This window comes from Citrus clementina, unplaced genomic scaffold (assembly GCF_000493195.1).
Source record: "Citrus clementina cultivar Clemenules unplaced genomic scaffold, Citrus_clementina_v1.0 scaffold_6, whole genome shotgun sequence".
Lineage (NCBI taxonomy): Eukaryota > Viridiplantae > Streptophyta > Magnoliopsida > Sapindales > Rutaceae > Citrus > Citrus x clementina.
Window position 1 is genome coordinate 2,649,262 of NW_006262139.1, and position 17,552 is coordinate 2,666,813.

The 17,552-nt window shown below is 30.9% G+C and overlaps 1 protein-coding gene and 1 pseudogene across 1 annotated transcript; both read right to left on the reverse strand.

Annotated features, from left to right (window-relative positions):
* LOC112097287 overlaps positions 1-17,552 on the reverse strand; it is a 77,944-nt pseudogene that overhangs the window by 48,225 nt on the left and 12,167 nt on the right.
* Positions 5,572-6,608, reverse strand: LOC112097280 (probable transporter MCH1). The gene is given in 3 exon segments (XM_024182455.1): positions 5,572-6,016; positions 6,018-6,187; positions 6,190-6,608. Coding segments are annotated over 3 exon segments (594 nt in total). The 5' UTR covers positions 6,332-6,608; the 3' UTR covers positions 5,572-5,734.

The following is a 17,552-nucleotide window of genomic DNA, read 5'->3' on the forward strand; positions in this document are numbered from 1 at the left end:
CTTGTGCGTGCGGTGGGGTAGAGATTTGGTGTTATGTGTTAAAATATTTTGTTTGGCTTAGGGTCTTTGTTTTGCTTTAGAATTTTTAATGTTTATATAACTATATTTGCTTATTTAATTATTCAAATATTGAATTATTTTTTATTTTATATAGTTATCGAATAAGATACAACATGGTGTTAATTTAACTATATTTTAATTTATTTATTTATAAGTAAGCAACAGTGCTACATTTATAAGTTCTATTTTTTATTTAAATAAATATTTTTTTTATTTTTTTGTAGATTCACGGATTTTTGCGTATTTATAGAAGTAAATTCATATCTAATCCATCGATAATGGATTTTTAAATTTTCAATTCAATTCAATCCACCAATCCACAAATTGAATTTTTATAGATTAAAATTTTACGGATCAAATAGATTGAACAGATCATATTAGATTTTGAACACCCCTACCAACATTCTTACGAAACAAAATATTGAAAATATACGAACCTCTCCATTACCCTGCATTAATATTAGTTTGTCATATTGCTGTATCAATTTCAATATAGGGAGGCAACAATATATTACCAATTTTAATATAAAGAAAGTAGGCTAAGCAAAAAAGTTCGGATTGACCCACCTTCAAAGGGCCATGTCAGCTTAGGCCCAACCCTCACATGGGTCAAATATCAGAGGCCCACGGTGAGAAGGTCTGAATAAGAGTTTAAGGAAAACAATCCGGGTTAGATGGTTCTCTATATGATTTAAATAATTGGATTTAAATTATAAATTAAAATTATAAATCAATCTCTAACATTTCATATTTCCTTATTAAGTTTAATTATTCAAAAGTCATTTAATATAGGACCTTGGGGCTTCAGGTAGCCTTATTTTGTATTTGTTCTTTTTTATAGGAGGTAATATTAGTTAATTAAGAGGCTATTTTAATTAGAAATCAGTACTAAAAAAATTAAATTTATAATCTATTATTTCCTTTATTTATTAATTTATTTTGAGACAATCATTTTTCTTAATTCATTATTGATTATTACCCAATTACAAATTTATAACAATTTTAAAATTTATTGAAGTCTAGGCCTGCGATGAGACCGACTCAACCCTAACTCTCCAAATTTGGATGGGCAATTGGGGACCTAGGCCTATTTCTCCTAATGTGGGCTTGGGCATATGCTTGAAAAAGCCCAGCCCAACCCATCAATTTGCCATCCCTAAAAACAAAGGAAGACAATAAAAATATGTATTAGGTACAGTAATGTTTAGGTTGGATGTTTATATGAAAAATTCATTTAGACATAATTAAAACAAAAATTAAAAAATAATATTATGAACTATAATACTCTGAAAGATAAAAAAAAGTACATTTGAAATCCATATTTATTCTTATATTTTAGCTCCGTCTGCATTTTAAATTCATCTGAATGTCCGCATTTGAACACCACTCATATTAGGTATCTTTGCAATTATCAAATTATACTATTATTAACAATGGCGTTCCAATTTAAATTAAATTAACTCTTCACGGTAGATTCATAAGCATTCTATGAACGGTTTTGTATAAATCAAGAAGAGTACACAAAATTTACTATCTTGTGGATATGTAAGCTGTAATTAGCGTTGATGGAGGAATTCGAGAGGGTATAGTAGAATTAAAGAATCGGGATCCTTATGTGATAGGACTATATGCATAATGATTAGAATACTCTCTCGATTTGAGCACTTCTGAATTTTTAATAATTTTATACCATGTGTGATGTAGTAATAGTGTATGGATATGATTTAACTTCTTTATATTTTAAGTTTATTGACCACTAATCAATACGTGAGTTTTTACTTAAAAAAAACTCAGATCAAGAGAAGATCCTAATTATATACATAAATGTACAGTTATAAAAACACTTAGTTAACTTCAGAATAGACGAGATGGACTCGTGCTTGACTTGAAAAGCCTAAGTCCAGCCCAAAAGTCTAAGAAATATTTAAAAAATTTAAAAATATATACTATTTAAATTAAAATACACTTTTTTTTTACATATATTTAATCCATTCATAACATATATTTATTGTTTTTAATTATATAAGCCCAATTTTTAAAGTCTAATCCAACAAAAGAAATAAAATTTTATTATAAATTTATAAAACACAATGAAAAAATTCAAGAAAAAAATGTAGAATGTAAAATTTGGACTTTTTGACCAAGTCCCCAAAAAAAAAAAAAATCCGACGCATTAAAAGACATGATAGTCCCAAAGTTGAATTTTGCCAAATTCGACTCGAGTTGAACATTTTACCACTCCTAAGAATCACTGTGTCTGTGTGTCGAGCCCTTGTGAGCCACTCTCTATAGTCTATAACCCTATATTGAGCTGAATTTTGCGAGCAAATTAGCCCAAGCAAATGAGACAAATTACCAACTTGATTTTGAATTTAGCTACATTTGGAGCTAGCATAAAAACGTCAATCGGGATGTATAATTAATAATTTGACTAAAACAGTTTTGAAGTATGTGAAAGGAACTTCCTTTAAATTTTAGAAGTCAGCAACATTAATTAAATTGTATTTAACTACTTCTGAGACACTTCAGAGCTTTGACTGCATTTTGGCTGTCTTTTATTTTTACTTTTTTATTTTTTTAGGAACATGATCTTTTGATTAATTGCTTACCTCTCTCTCGAGAAAAAGAAGTTTTACTAAAGGAATAATGTTAGGTATTCTAATATTTAAGACTTAATTTGAGTCTCAATTAACCTGTAATTCATCTATTAGATAATAGTTAAATAATTTTACTAAATATGAAATCCATCGTCCAATAAATGAGTGATACATAATATTGAGATTCAAGTTTAGATTCAAACAGTGAGATCATAACATTATTGATTCCTACGATCTGCACATTTTGGTACCGAAGAACAATTTTGCGTTCGGTTGTGAACCCTTCATCATCACTCACTTTTTTTTTCTTTTGAATTAGCAAAAGAATTTCCAATTTCAGTAAGCATTAGAGAAGATTGCACATGTTTTATCTCTTTGATTTATTAATAGTTTGTTTCCACATTCTTTGATCGATGTATATGTGTGTGTGTGTGTATAAGCTGTTAATCCATTTCTTGAAGTTTCGCTTTTCTCAGCGTCAGTGTCACTGAATTTGCAAAACTATTTCGTGGATCGTCGCTTAATTTTTCGATAATCGAAACTAAATCAAGGTGACAGAAGTTATTAAGCTTGTATTACTGTTAATTGGCTTCACGTTTAGTCTAGTATAGGCTTTTTTCAAGGTTGTTTAATTTTAGTTATTTTTTTAATAATTACTGCATCATTTGTTTAGATTTCATGTTGTTGCTATAGATAGATTTAGGACAAGGAAGTTTGTTTATGCTGAGCTATTGTTCTGTTAGGAGATTTTTTCCTTTTCTTTTTTTTTTTTTTTGGGCCAGAAAGTTTCATTTCTTTTATTTGATGATAAGTGTTGTATATTATTAGCTGAAATACTACTAATTTTTTATTAATTCATAAATATGTAGTCCATTAGTTTATCAACTATTTCGATCTGCTATCTGTTGTCCCTGTAATCGTTGTTATTTTAAGGTGATGACAAGTTTTCTTTCAGATGTTTAGGGTTTTATTTTCTAGATCCAAAAACTGGAAATTTGTGTGTATTGAAAGATGGCCTAGTGGGGAGCCTTCATTTATTTGACAGTATCAAAGATCGTTTCTAAAGCTTGTGTCAACTCATATGAGGAAGCTTAAATGCACACCTTTTTGGTATATAGATTCCGTATTTCAATTCAAATCATGTTTAGAATATGACATAATATTACTTTGAGCTGGTGCTGGAATTTGGTGTTTTCCAACTTTTTCTTTTGGCTTTTGGGGGGGGCAGTGAGTGACTGTGGGTCTTTGTTATATTCATAGATGTTGCCCTGCTTTGGTAAGTGGCCAGCAGTGCTTTTGCTGTAATGTTGATAGTGATGATTTGCAATTTATAATCTGGTTACAACATATGATGAACTTCCCGAGGGAACCATTTCCATAATTTCTGTTATGATCCTAAGTTGTAGTGCAATGTCTATTTCCGTTTTTCTGGGTATTCATGAGCTTACAACAATTTCTTTTGGGGTATAACAAATAGCCGATGCTGTTTGGAAGCAAGATTTGGTGCTTACTAGCTTTTTCCTAGCTGAACAAAATTAATAAGGATTGTTTTTTGGATACTTATGTCTTATCTGGATCCTATTTTCTCTTTTTTCATGTTGAACTGTTGTAATGCCGTGTTGTAGGTTGATTTGAAATGTGTGTACTCTTTCTTTCTCTAATAAAATCCGGATATCTACTCGAAATCTCTCTATTACTTAGAATAGAATGCCAACATGCTAGTTGTGTGTTTTGCCATTTTTTAATTTTGTTCAGTACAGATTTTATAAAATTACCCATGGGTTTTGAAATATCTACATATAGTTCGTTTATTATTTAATAGTAATAATAATAAAAATAATAATAAAATTAGTAAATTATTATTATTATTATTACCATCCTTCATTTGTTGTTACTGTTAATCATTATTATAAAAATTTATTTATTTTATGATTTTAATTATTACTGCCTTTATTTTTATTCTTTTCAATTTTAGTATTATTTTTATTCTTATTATTATTAATATCGTAATAGATACAAAAGAAGCAACAATTAACAAAAAGTATTTTAATAACTTATAACAATTTATTCAGCTTTCAAAATAAAGTAAACGTATCAATGTGAATGAAGTTCATTTTAATTGTGATTCTTATAGTTTAATTAAATAAACAATTTATTCTGATTTTAATCTCTCATTTCAATTTTAGCTCATTCTGATTTTAGTTCATTTTGATTTAGATCCATTCCGATTTTCATTTTATAAACAAACAATAAATTAGCAGGCAAACTAACGTAAAGGAGGCAATGACTTTTCAAAATTCTGAATCTAGAGTGGAATCATCAATGTCAATTGCCATGCAGTCAAATTTACCCTTTGAGAAATTACTATGGTTAAATATTGTGAAGAGGGCGAAAATTTGTGTGTGTGTGTGTTTTTTTTTTAAATTGAAGGGTGGCAAAGTCTAGCAAAATAAAGATGCAGAGAGCAACTTGACCACACCTCTATGTACAAATAACGTACCTAAGAAATAGAAGATCTTAATCCGGATGCATAGCAATCGTCACATTAATAGAGACACAAGCTATATATTTCAAGTTCGTAAACATAGTATTAAATCAAATATTTGTATGAATATGAATGGCATACATCCACACGTCGTATATCATAGGCAGAATTCTTCGATTTACAACTTATTTAGTTTTCATTTAATTAAGTCCATCTTGCAATACTTTTGCAAAACCTATTTCAAACTGCCTCAAATTCATTTATATGATACAATGACATTGACCAAAGTAAGAGACTGCATGAGTGAGTAAAATAGTGAATTCCAAAATCATCACATTGCATATTCCCTGGTTTTGTTCTCACACTCAGACACAACAAGTACCAATAGATCTAGGTAAATTAATTAAATTCACACTCTCATTTCTTCCATATGCCCTGTCAACTAAAGAAATATCAGCGTCCATCGACGGTGGCGTTGGAGGTGGGCCCGTCCTCAGTGGCGACGTCGATAATGGCGGCATGGCTAATGTTGGCTTTGCCACCGTTTCTTTCATTGTGGCCGCAGAATTTTCGGTCAAGGATACATCATTCTCTATATGTTCGGCTTCATCTTTGAACTTGTATAGATATCATCTTGGTTAAAGTTTTTGGTCCTTAGCACCAAAATAATTGGAACAATACAAGCAAAAAATGCTGCTGCTGAGATTATAAGAACGGCCATTCTGTAACACAGCAGGCCAATGCAATTCAAGTTGCTTTTTACTTGCTTCAAAGCCTCTCTGTCATATAAACGACCAGCCACGCTCACACTGAAAATATATGACCCAACAGGACTCGAAACGGATCCTACATTGTAAAATGTTGAATAATGCTTGAAGGCCAAATATCTTTGATATGATCGTGACTAATAATGACAATTGTGCTCCAAAGCAAAAGCCTATAATTATTGAAGCAAAGTAGAGAGAATTATGAACAGCCAAGGTAATCGAAAGATGGCCAACACAAGATGGCAGAATAACAAGAGTGAGTAATAGAGGACGAGGGACTTATGCTTGGCTGAGAAGATTTCGGAAGCAAAACCGGATACAATTCGTCCAGGAAATTCCATATGCTTATAGCAGCTAAAAGGTGTCAAGAAATTTGTTTTCACTTTCGATGCTGGAATTAATCGCTTGATCGTAGTGAGCATCCAGGGCTTGTTTGTTGCTCTTCTAGGTATTTCATTCTTGTTTTACGATCCCAGCAAGTGGGATGAAGAGTAGAAGAACAACCACAACTGACGCCGGGGTAATATATTCGCTTCTTGTAAACCTGAGCCTCTTCTGAATGATGATTGTCGCCATTATAAATCTAGCCAATACCAGTAAAATATAGAGAAAATTGTAGAAAACTTTAAGCTGATCATTTTCTTGCCAAACGATCTTAATAATCCGGATTGTTAGAAGAAAAACAATGGGAACGACAGTAGGAAGACAAGCATGTAGTAAGATAAGAGAGCCTTTGTGTTATCTCCTTTTACAGCATGGTAGATTTGTGTCATGATTGCACAACTAAGACCGATAAGACCCTTCAAAAGGCCTATGATAGTGCCTCTGCTTTCTGGAAAATTCTTAACACGTGACTAAGCTCCAGTGTTTGGAAATGACTATGAATTTGCACCAATCAACACGTACAAACACATTTGCCACACATGGGGCTTGGCGCCTAAGTGATCAGAAACACTCAACCAGATAATAAAAAAGCCAAAAAAAGTTCATGATCGAACCGGATAATATAGCAGTCCATGGCGGCGCATCCTCGTAGGTCAGCCCTATCAGGACTCCAACATTGCCACCCAAGTTCTTGAAGAAGCTTATCAAATTGAGTGCGGTTTGATCATAGCCTAAGGATGATTTTATGTCGTTAGAGTGTAGACCAAACATGCAAGATGCGCCCCTTATGGACATGATTAATGATTAAAAAGATAGTACAGAACATAAACCATCTGCTATCAAGCAAATGCAAGCCAAAGTTGTTGGAGTTTTATTAGTATTTCAAAATACTAATTTCTCACATTCAATGGAAGTGAGAGTAATAACTTTTATATTTTATTTGAAATTAGTCATATTTTTGATTTAATGACAAATTAGGTTTGAATAAGTCAAATCTAAATTTATTCATAAATGAATTAAATTATGAGACACATGGATGACTGATTCAAATTAATTAAAGAAAGGGGGTGAATTAGGAAAAAGATTATAGAGGGTTTCTCTCTATATAAAGGGACATAAAAAGTAGGGGTGTTCGCGGATCGGATTTTACGGATTGGACATCAATCCATATCCGATCCATGATTTTGTGGATTATAATTTTTTAATCCAATCCACGGATTGATAAAATTCAATCCCAATCCAATCCATACATCTGCGGATCGGATGCGGATTTGACTCAATCCATATCCAATCCACCATTTTGCGCATTAGTTTTCGAATTAAAATTTTTTATTTCTCTCCAACTAATGAAATAAAAAAAAATCTAATATAAAAATAATTTTGCTACCAATTAAATTTAAAATTGAATAAAATTTAAATAAATAAATAATTTAAATAAAGCTAAAATAATACATTTAAAGTTTCAAAATATAACACATTGAGACTAATTATTCAAATAAAGCTACAATAATACGTTCAAAGTTTCAAAATATAACACACCAAGCTTAATTGTTCAAATAAAGTTACAATAGTACGTTAATATAACACCGAAATTAATTGTTCAAATAAAGCCACAATTAATTGAAATGATGAAGTTTCGGAAACCAAACACAATATGATCCTTCACCAGGGCTGTTGCGCTTGTCGAAAAGTGGTGATTACGGAGCCGCCACGATGGGAACCAGGAGAAGTCGTACGGGTGGTGATCTTGAAGGTTGCGATAGTGAAATTGTTCAGATGGAACCAGTGAATGTGAAGTGGCTCGATGGACTTGGGAAAGAAGATGGCTTGCTCTCGCCAGAATCGCGTGGCTGATGTCCTTCAAATCCGTGTCGAGAATGTATCCAACCAGTATTGAGTGTTGCTAGTGTGTGTGACAGCGGGGAAGCTTAGGGTTTTTTGTTTGCAAATTGTTGGTGACTTGGTGTCATGTTACTTTGCTTTTGGGTGACTTTGCAAATTGTTGGTGACTTGGCGTTATGTTACTTTGGTTTTGCTAGTGCGTGTGACTTTGCTTTTATTTTGTTTTACAATTTTTACAAGTTATATTTGTATATTTGATTATTTAATTATTTTTCATTTTATATTATTATTGGGTAATGGCTAAGATATGTTATAGTGCTTATGTAACTATGTAATGTCACATTTATAATTTTTTTATTAAATTTATAATAATTTTTTAATTATATATATATATATATATATATATATATATATATTGCAGATTCACGGATTTTTGCGGATTTACAGAAGTAAATCCATATCCAATCCATCGACTGCGGATTTTTAAATTTTCAATCCATATCCAATCCACCAATCTACGGATCAGATTTATACGGATCAGACGGATTGAGCAGATCAGATTGGATTCTAAACACCCCTAATAAAAAGCCTTCAAGGCAAAAAAAACCCATCCCTTCTAACTCATATTTTCTTCATAAAATTTTATTTTGCTATTTTAAATTGTTGTGCTTAGAGTGCAATCTCACAACAGTGGCATCATTAAATCCTAGAGGTCAATCTGTCTTTTTTTTTGTCCATTTTGCATAAGAAAATCTTATTAGAGAAGCGAAAATTGGTCTTAAGGATAGTGCTTCGCCCACCCTTAATAAATTTTAGAGTTGTCGTCAGATGGACTGTGTTATGAATAGTAACGATAAGTAGTAATAGATGAATAGTGTCGTGAACAATAATGGATGAATAGTACCAGTGAACTATGATGTGAATAGTATCAAAACTACTATTCATGCTTTGGACTTTCAAAAACAATATTGATTGACCAAATTTGTGAGTTTTGATTATTATTTCAAATAAAGTACGCAAATTTATACTTAGGATCTTTTATTACCGAGATCTTCCATGGATTTATTATGATAGAGGGTTATTACAAAATTTGTAATCGCTAATACAAATTGCATTTGTATTTGAAAATTTTTTATGTTATACTAGACATTTAAAGGAATCTTTTGAAACTTGTTTTAGAAAAATTGGATAAAATTCACTTTGTAACGATTTTTTTGAGCTCCAGTTTGTTAACTGAAAATTTCTAATTTTATCACAATGCATGAGTTATGAAACTATTATACCATACCTAGACTTCTTAAAAAATTATGAAATTTGGAGAGTCATTTCCTATATATGTCTAGTATACTTTTGGAAATTGTTATGATTAAAGGATGAATTGTTTTGAATTTTTGAATTCAGTGAGCTCATAGCAGAAAACTTTTTGACAAGTTTCTTGAGATCTAAAATGAAAATGGTTTTCAATTGTTTTAGATGGAATCAAGTTATGAAAACTTTATTATTAAGAACCCTATATGTCAACATGCTCTATGTTAAATTTTAGAATATTCTAATTAAGGAAATATTAGTGATATTATTTGAGTCTTGAAGATATAATTTGATTGATAAAATTAAAGAGGAAAATATCATATTGAGAATAGAAGAACTAAGGAATTAAAACGGTAAATTTATTTGAGAATTATACTTCTCATAACAAGAAGCACAACAAAAATCGTAATTGTTATTTCAATTTTATTATTAAAGGAAAAGAAATTGTATTGTAGTTAGCAAAATTTGGCACTATGTTAGCCAATATAGCATTTGAGCTTAAAGGAATGGAGACAACACACTTCTCCACAAGCCATTTTCGCTAAAGGAGATGGCTTTATTATCGTGGTTGTACCGCGGTAAACATTGTTGATTATGCTCTAGTGAGGGAAGAAGAATTTGTTTGCTTGATGATTTCTGATCGACACCAGCCTTGAGAAAGGAAAATTTTTTCTTAGACTTACTTTTGAGAAAATTCTATCATTAAGCAATGCACGCCATGTTTATAGAATATAATACTATTTAAATTATGTCTTTGTATTAAGCAAGACATATATTAAAAAGTGTTGTTTCGAGAGTGACAAAATAATATTGTCAAATAGAGGGATATTTACAGGGGAAAAGATATTATTTTGATGAACTCTTCAAGTATATAATTCTTAAGTTAAAGATGAAAGATGAATCATCTTCACTTGTGTTATTGACTTTATAGCATGGGGCACATGGTCATGTGAATTTTTCTAATATTGAGAAAATGTGAGAACTTGATATGCTGTCTAGTATGAGCTTGTCAAATGACAAATGTGATTTATGTGCGCAATCAAAATTTACAAAGGAGACATTCAAACTAGTTTTGATTAAAGAAATTGAATTTTCTCAGTTTAGTTCACAATGATGTATTAAGAAATAAAGATGAGGCATGTGAAAAGTTTTTAATGTATAAGAGTGAAGCTGAAAATCAACTTAAATAAGCAACTGATAGAGAAAGTGAATATGATTCAAGCATGTTTAATACTTATTGTGAAAATTATAGTATCATATCCATGATGCGCGACCTCCCTATTCCCCTAAATCAATTGATGTGGATGAAAGGAAAATAGAAAATTGAGGAACATGGTAAATGCCATGGTAATAAATTATAGAGCACTGCTGAATTTATGGGGGTAAGCCATGTTGTTAGTTTGTCATATTCTATAAGAAAACTGAAAAGAGACCCTATAAGTTATGGAGAGGTTGTAACCCTTACTTATCATGCCTCAAAATGTAGGGTAAAGGTTCTTAAAACCTAACCATAAAAGGTCTAGGTTAATACCTAAAACTGTAGACTATTTATTATAGAGTGTACCTAGAACAGTGCTACTTATATGTACTCAGTACTTCAAAATGAAGGACATTTCTTTAAGGTGGATACTATCATTAAGTCTAAGAATGCTGAATTCTTTGATTCCGTTCCTTAAGAAAGTTGATATTAGTTACTTATCTTAGATAGAGTCAGTTAGTGATTCTCTTGAGAATTCAGATGTTGAACATAGGAGAAGTAAAAGGATGAGAACATCCATTAATATTGGTGGAGGCTTCTTCTTCTTCTTCCTTCTTTTTTTTTTTACTGAGAATAATCTTTAGAATTTTCAAAAAACTATAGCTTCTTGAGATGCACCTCTGTAGAGAGAGGCAATCAACTGTGAGTTAGATTCTATCATGAGCAATTATATATGAGAATTAGTTTATTTTCCTTTTGATACAAAACTTATTGGGTGGAAATGGATTTAAAAAAAAAATTAAAAGTTGATGGATCAATGGACAAATATAAGTAAAGATTAGTTGCCAAAGTTTTCATAAAAGAAAGACATATATAATTTTAATATCTATGTTCCTTTGAAGCGGATTGCACCCATTAGAGTTTTGATTACATTAATTGTAATTCATAACTTACATGTTTATTAGATGGATGTCAAAACTATGTCAAAACTACTTATATGAAAATATACTTAGATGAGGAAATCTACATAAGCCAAGTTGTGTAATTCGAGCAAAAAGATATATAAATTGGCTAAGTCATCATATGGCTTAAAAAAAGCACAAAAATTGTTGCATGAGAAGTTTGATAAAGTAATAGTGTCAAATGGATATGCAAGTGAACTAAGAGAATACTTAGTTCTAACTTTGATATGAAAAATATAAGAGAAGTTGATATTATATTAGGCATCAAAATCATTAAGACTAGTGATGGTCTTATGTTGTTCAAAAGAACACTATGTTGAGAAGGTTTGGGTATTATCATGAGAAACCAGACACTATAAATTCCCGCCCTGCCTTGAGAAAAATCTATAACCTAGTTTTAATATATTAAGATATGTCCAAATCATTTGTAGCCTAATATACATAATCAATAGTATAAGCCTAACATTGCATGTACTATAGGCAGATTGAGTAATTATACTCAAAATTTTAGGAAGGATCATTTGATTGCCATAGAAAGACTTGTAAAATATTTAAGAGGCAAAATTGCTGCTGGAATTAACTATAATAGCTCTCCATCTATGCTATAAGGGTATAGCATTGCAAATCCAATTTTAGGATAAGATGAAATCAAACCCCACTAGTGGTTATATATTTACCCTTGATAGAGGAGTTGCGTCTTGGAAATCTTCTAGTGAAACATGTATAGCTCATTCTACCATGGAGTCTGAGCTAATTGTTTTAGAGAATGCATGTATTGAGGCTAAGTAGCGAAGAAACCTCTTAACATATCTTTCATTGATGTTTATCATTCTATTTCTATGTGATTATATTGTGATTGCCACACTACTATTGCCATCGACAAATAGTAAAGATATATAATGAGAAAAATTTGATAAATTTATCTGAGATATAATATTATTGTGCAGTTGCTAGAATATGGGTTTGTGAGATGGATTGTGATGCTAGAGTCAAATATGGTCAATTCTTTGATCAAACTACTAAACATGAGGTTAGTGGTAATTACGTTAAGGGGGATGAGACTTTTGTCTATAGTAAAAGACAAGAGTGATGATAACCCTGCCTATATAATTGGAGATCTATGAAGTTGGTTCATAAGGGTAATAATAAGTCACTTGTTGTTTTGTGCCACTATCAATCTATTTATTTAAGTCCTCTGTACGACGAGATAGTTGTTTATTGCAAGGATTTAACTTGAGCAATTGAGCTTTTAGTGAGCTCTATAGCCTATATTTCATGTATAGTGGTGTGTCAAAACTATATAGCACACTTGATAGAGGTTCACCTATGTGAGTGTTGAATTGGGTTAGTTCCTGTAAGAGCAAAACATGTATCTCTAGAGCACTTATAAATTCTAAGGAGCATAGGGTCAATAAAATGCCAAATCGCAGAACGGTAAAACATTAAAGGAGTTTAATTTGAGCTTCTAGTCCTCTACCTTACACAAAATTAATATTAGTTCATAGAAGCTATAAGTTTTATCAAGTTCCTGTGAGACACAATAAGTTATTCTATGACTGGTTCATAGCCAAAAAGACAACGGTTCATATGCATTAAACTTTATGATGAAATTGCAGTATTTTGAAATATGTCGGAGATTATTGGAGTTTCATTGGTATTTCGAAATACGTACTAATTTCTCACATTTAAAGGAAGTGAGAGTAATCACCTTCATATTTGATCAAAAAAGTTTTGTGTTTGATTTAATTACAAATTAGATTTAAATAAGTTAAATATAGATGTGATTTGGATTTTTTAAAAGCGAATTGAATTATGAAACTCATGGATGACTAATTCAAATTAAATAAAGAAAACAAGTAACTAATTCAAATTAAATTAGTAAAAGGAGTTTCTCTATACAAATGAGACATAAAAAGCCTTCAAGAGAAAAAAAAACCTCTACCACCACTCCTATCTCATACAACTACTATTCATATCTTGGAGTTTTAAGAGGCAATGTTAACTCATAATTCCAACAAAAACACCTCGCAACAATTGGCTCCAATTCAATTGAACTTGGACATAGCCATTATTTTCTCAAGCTCTAATTCCCTCTGACAGATGTAACAGCTGCTTGAAGTTTGATTTTGATGAAATTTTTTAAGAGAAGCAGTATCAATTTAGTAGACCTTTCGAAATGAAAAAATAAATTACTGTCACGTGGCCAATACTACTACTACTTATTTATAATTTTTATGTGCAAGTATAAAATAAAAAATATTGATTCTACATTATATGATTGTCTTGTGCTAATCGTCGGCTTTACTTGTCTTTTAGTTGATAAAATTAAATGGAGTTTGTAATTGAGGTCAATGCCATGTGAAGCTTAATTCTTATTAAATAATTAAAGAGTTAAGCTATTGGCACCCCTACATTATTCTTACAAAACTCCACTTTAAATAAAATTACAATTAAGGACAATTGAAAAGTAAACACTTATAGATTTTTTCCGAGCAAATTACTTAATTCATAATCAATCCTTCCCCCCCCCCCCCCCAAAAAAAAACTTTCTATTTATTACTTCTTATCTAATTAAAATAAATTGTACAACACTTTTGATTTCTTATTGATTAAATATGTTTAAACTTAAAATTGCTTTGAAATTATAATTTGAAATATGTGTTATTTTAGCCAATAATTAACACTAAAAAAATTATCACTCATATAACTTTTTAATTTGTGTGTAGGGTAATAATAAAATTGAACACAATTAAAAAAATAGCACAATAATGAGTTTTAACAATAAAACAAATCAAATGAAAATTGAGAACTTAGAAAAGTGTATCTAAAAAAAAGGGCATTTTCGGAAATAAAATGAATATAACTAAAATGGGGGTTTTATGAGGAGATTAGAGGCGTGCCACTAGTCCAACTCATAATTAAATGAACTTGATTAATTAATTGGTCTGCATTAAGGAAAAGCAATAAGACAATTCTATAAGTTAGTTAACAATATTGAAAGCCTCCCTATTCTTTACAAATTAAAAGAAAAAACAATCGAAAATATCCTTGAGGCCAATGGATTAATCATAAATTTCGACAAATGTCAATACATAGGGGTGGCAAATTTTTCCAGACCCAGACAAACCCGCACCATCTAGGCTGGGTTCAACCTGCACCATCTCGGCTGGGTTCAACCCGCACCAGATGCATTAATAATGTGGATTTAGTTGTGATTTTTCAAACTCGGACTTGTCCGGGTCCGATTCCATGTTTAGGTGAACCTGAATTTCTAGAACCTGGACTCAGACTACCACTGTTCTTATAATTTATTTATTAATTAATTTTTATTACTAACTAAAAATATAAAAGAAATAAGTTAGGGAGGAAAATATTTAATTTTTATTAATTAATTTGTTATTATAATTTATTTACTAATTAATTTTTATTACTACCACTGTTCTTCATCTTCCTCATCCCCACTGGCCGCCACCTCAATCTTCATCCCCAATGGCCAAGTTCATCAATACATCATCAATTTAAATCATCTTCAGTTCATCATCTATTATCATCAAGAACAATGAACAACAACCTAGCTCCGCCACCGTCAAATTTGATCTCATCTCTCTCCAAAAAGCAAGCTTTGCAAGGTGCTAACCCCTTCTCGCCGGCGATCACATTTTTCACTAGACTTAACCACCTATCAAGGCCTTAGCTGTGAGCTGATCTGATCAATGAAAGTAATTTTCTTTCATTTTTCTATATTTCTTTTTTATTTTTTTGCTTTTGCATAATTTCGGTAATTATGAAAATTTTTTTTCTTGTTGTGAATAGCCAAACGTAGCATTTTAGTACATAATATCCATATAATTGTAAATTTTATTATTAAATTAAGAAAATTTAGTTGAGATATCCTACTATTTTCTACTTCTGCAATTCCAAAGAGTCAAAAGTGGCAAGCATTGAGTCTATCTTCATCCAACTACTGGGTTTAAAACACGCAATATGGAAACCCGAATTTATTTGGGTTGAACCCGAACCGGACCTGGAGTTAAATAATTTGGGTTTATATCCGATTTGGTAAGATAAATTGTTACCCGTGTCCAGAGCTGAAAAGTCAAACCCAGACCCAGACCCAGACCTGGATTTTACCATCCCTATTAATACACGCCTTAAATCACACTCATCTATCAAATTTCATCATCTCCTATTCTAATTTTAACATGTCGTATTTTCCTTTAAAATAAGATGATTAATCTAGAAAACATGGTAGGTTCTACTCTAAAAATAATTAAATCACATAAAAAGTACATCTATAAAAAAGGAGCCAAAATAACCTCTTTTGAGTGACGCAAGACACCAAAATAACATGAGTTTGAATTTCACCTACATTGAAATTTGAATGAAAATGTATGTTTTGAATATATATATATTTAAACAAAATAGATGTTTAAAATAATAAAAAATTAATCTCCGTTTAATTAATTAAAAAAAAGCCAAAAATATTGTTTCAAACTTATCAAAACGTTGTCATATCCAAAAATTAAAATCCCTATTTACCTAAGCGTAAAGCACAATTGATATATAAATACACACACACACAAATATAGACACACGAACGTTGATGGTATGAAGAAAATTTATTAATTAAATTTAAAAAATGTACGTATAATTTTGTTTTATGTGTAAAGCACAGTAAATTGAAAGGAATTTAGATCTATCACAAATAGATGCAAGCAATTAAAAATAAAAAATTAACAACTTCATTAATTTTTCAGAAATACTGCTCACTGTTACTGTTCACCGCAACTGTTCATAGATACTATTCATGACTATTGTTCATCCGCATAAAAAATATTAATTTTTCAAAAACATAATAAAATGAAGAAAATAAATGATACATATATTTTTGTGGTTCGGATTAATCAATCCTACATCTACGAGGCCACGCCCAGATGAAAAATAATTCACTAAGTTGAGATGTTACAACCTATGGATTTACCAAACTTAAGACTCTCACTTACAGTTTATCACCATATAATTTGCTCAATCTTAGACTGATTCTGCTTCTCTTGAATAATTCCTACCCTCTTGATCCACGATCCTCAAGGCACTTCGCAAAGTGATTAATAGCAATTCTTCAATTCTTCAACGTCTAGTGATCCATGATCCATATAGACTCTGCACAGAGATGAAAAGAAGATAAGAAAACAAATCAACACAACATTATGCGCCAAATCCAGATTCTCTAGGGAGGAGGCCGAATTTTGCTTCTCTTCTTTATGCTCTGTGTTGTGCGTGCCTTCAATTGTGAAATACCTCTATTTATATAGGCACTAGGGTTTCACCAAAATAACAAGTCTTAAAAGACTTAGATATTTTCCAAATAAGAGTTTTTTTCCTCTTATAATTCCTATGAATCTGAATAGGAATAAATCTGATCTTTTTGTCTTACTTGTCTCCTAAGAAATATCAGGAGCATTTAATAAACTTCCTGTTTGAACCAACTTCTTGCTCTAAATAGATCTCATGTACCAATTATAGAATCCCATCATTAATTGACTTGCTAAATTAGACATCTAATTAAATTAGGAAACAAATATTCGTAAAAAATTGAAATCTCACTAAATTAGGGAATTAATAAATTAATCCCTATTACAAGATATACAATAAATAAACTTCCAATTTAACTAGACTTGCCATAAGATGTCAACTCTATAAATAATGGTCTTAACATAAATAAATAAATACAGTACGCGCATTTTTTTACCAAGCAGATCCTTAATTATTTGCCCAATTTTAATTTTGTTTCTTCTCTCATATGCTAACCCTAAGAATGCAAAATATTTTGCTTTGTCTTTCAGTGCTCAAGTGACAAGACCTCTATCACATTTTCATCAGCTTGTCCTACTCCAACAATCACCTACTGGTGAAAAGGACATCAGCTTGGCAAGTGGTGTCAAAGAAACT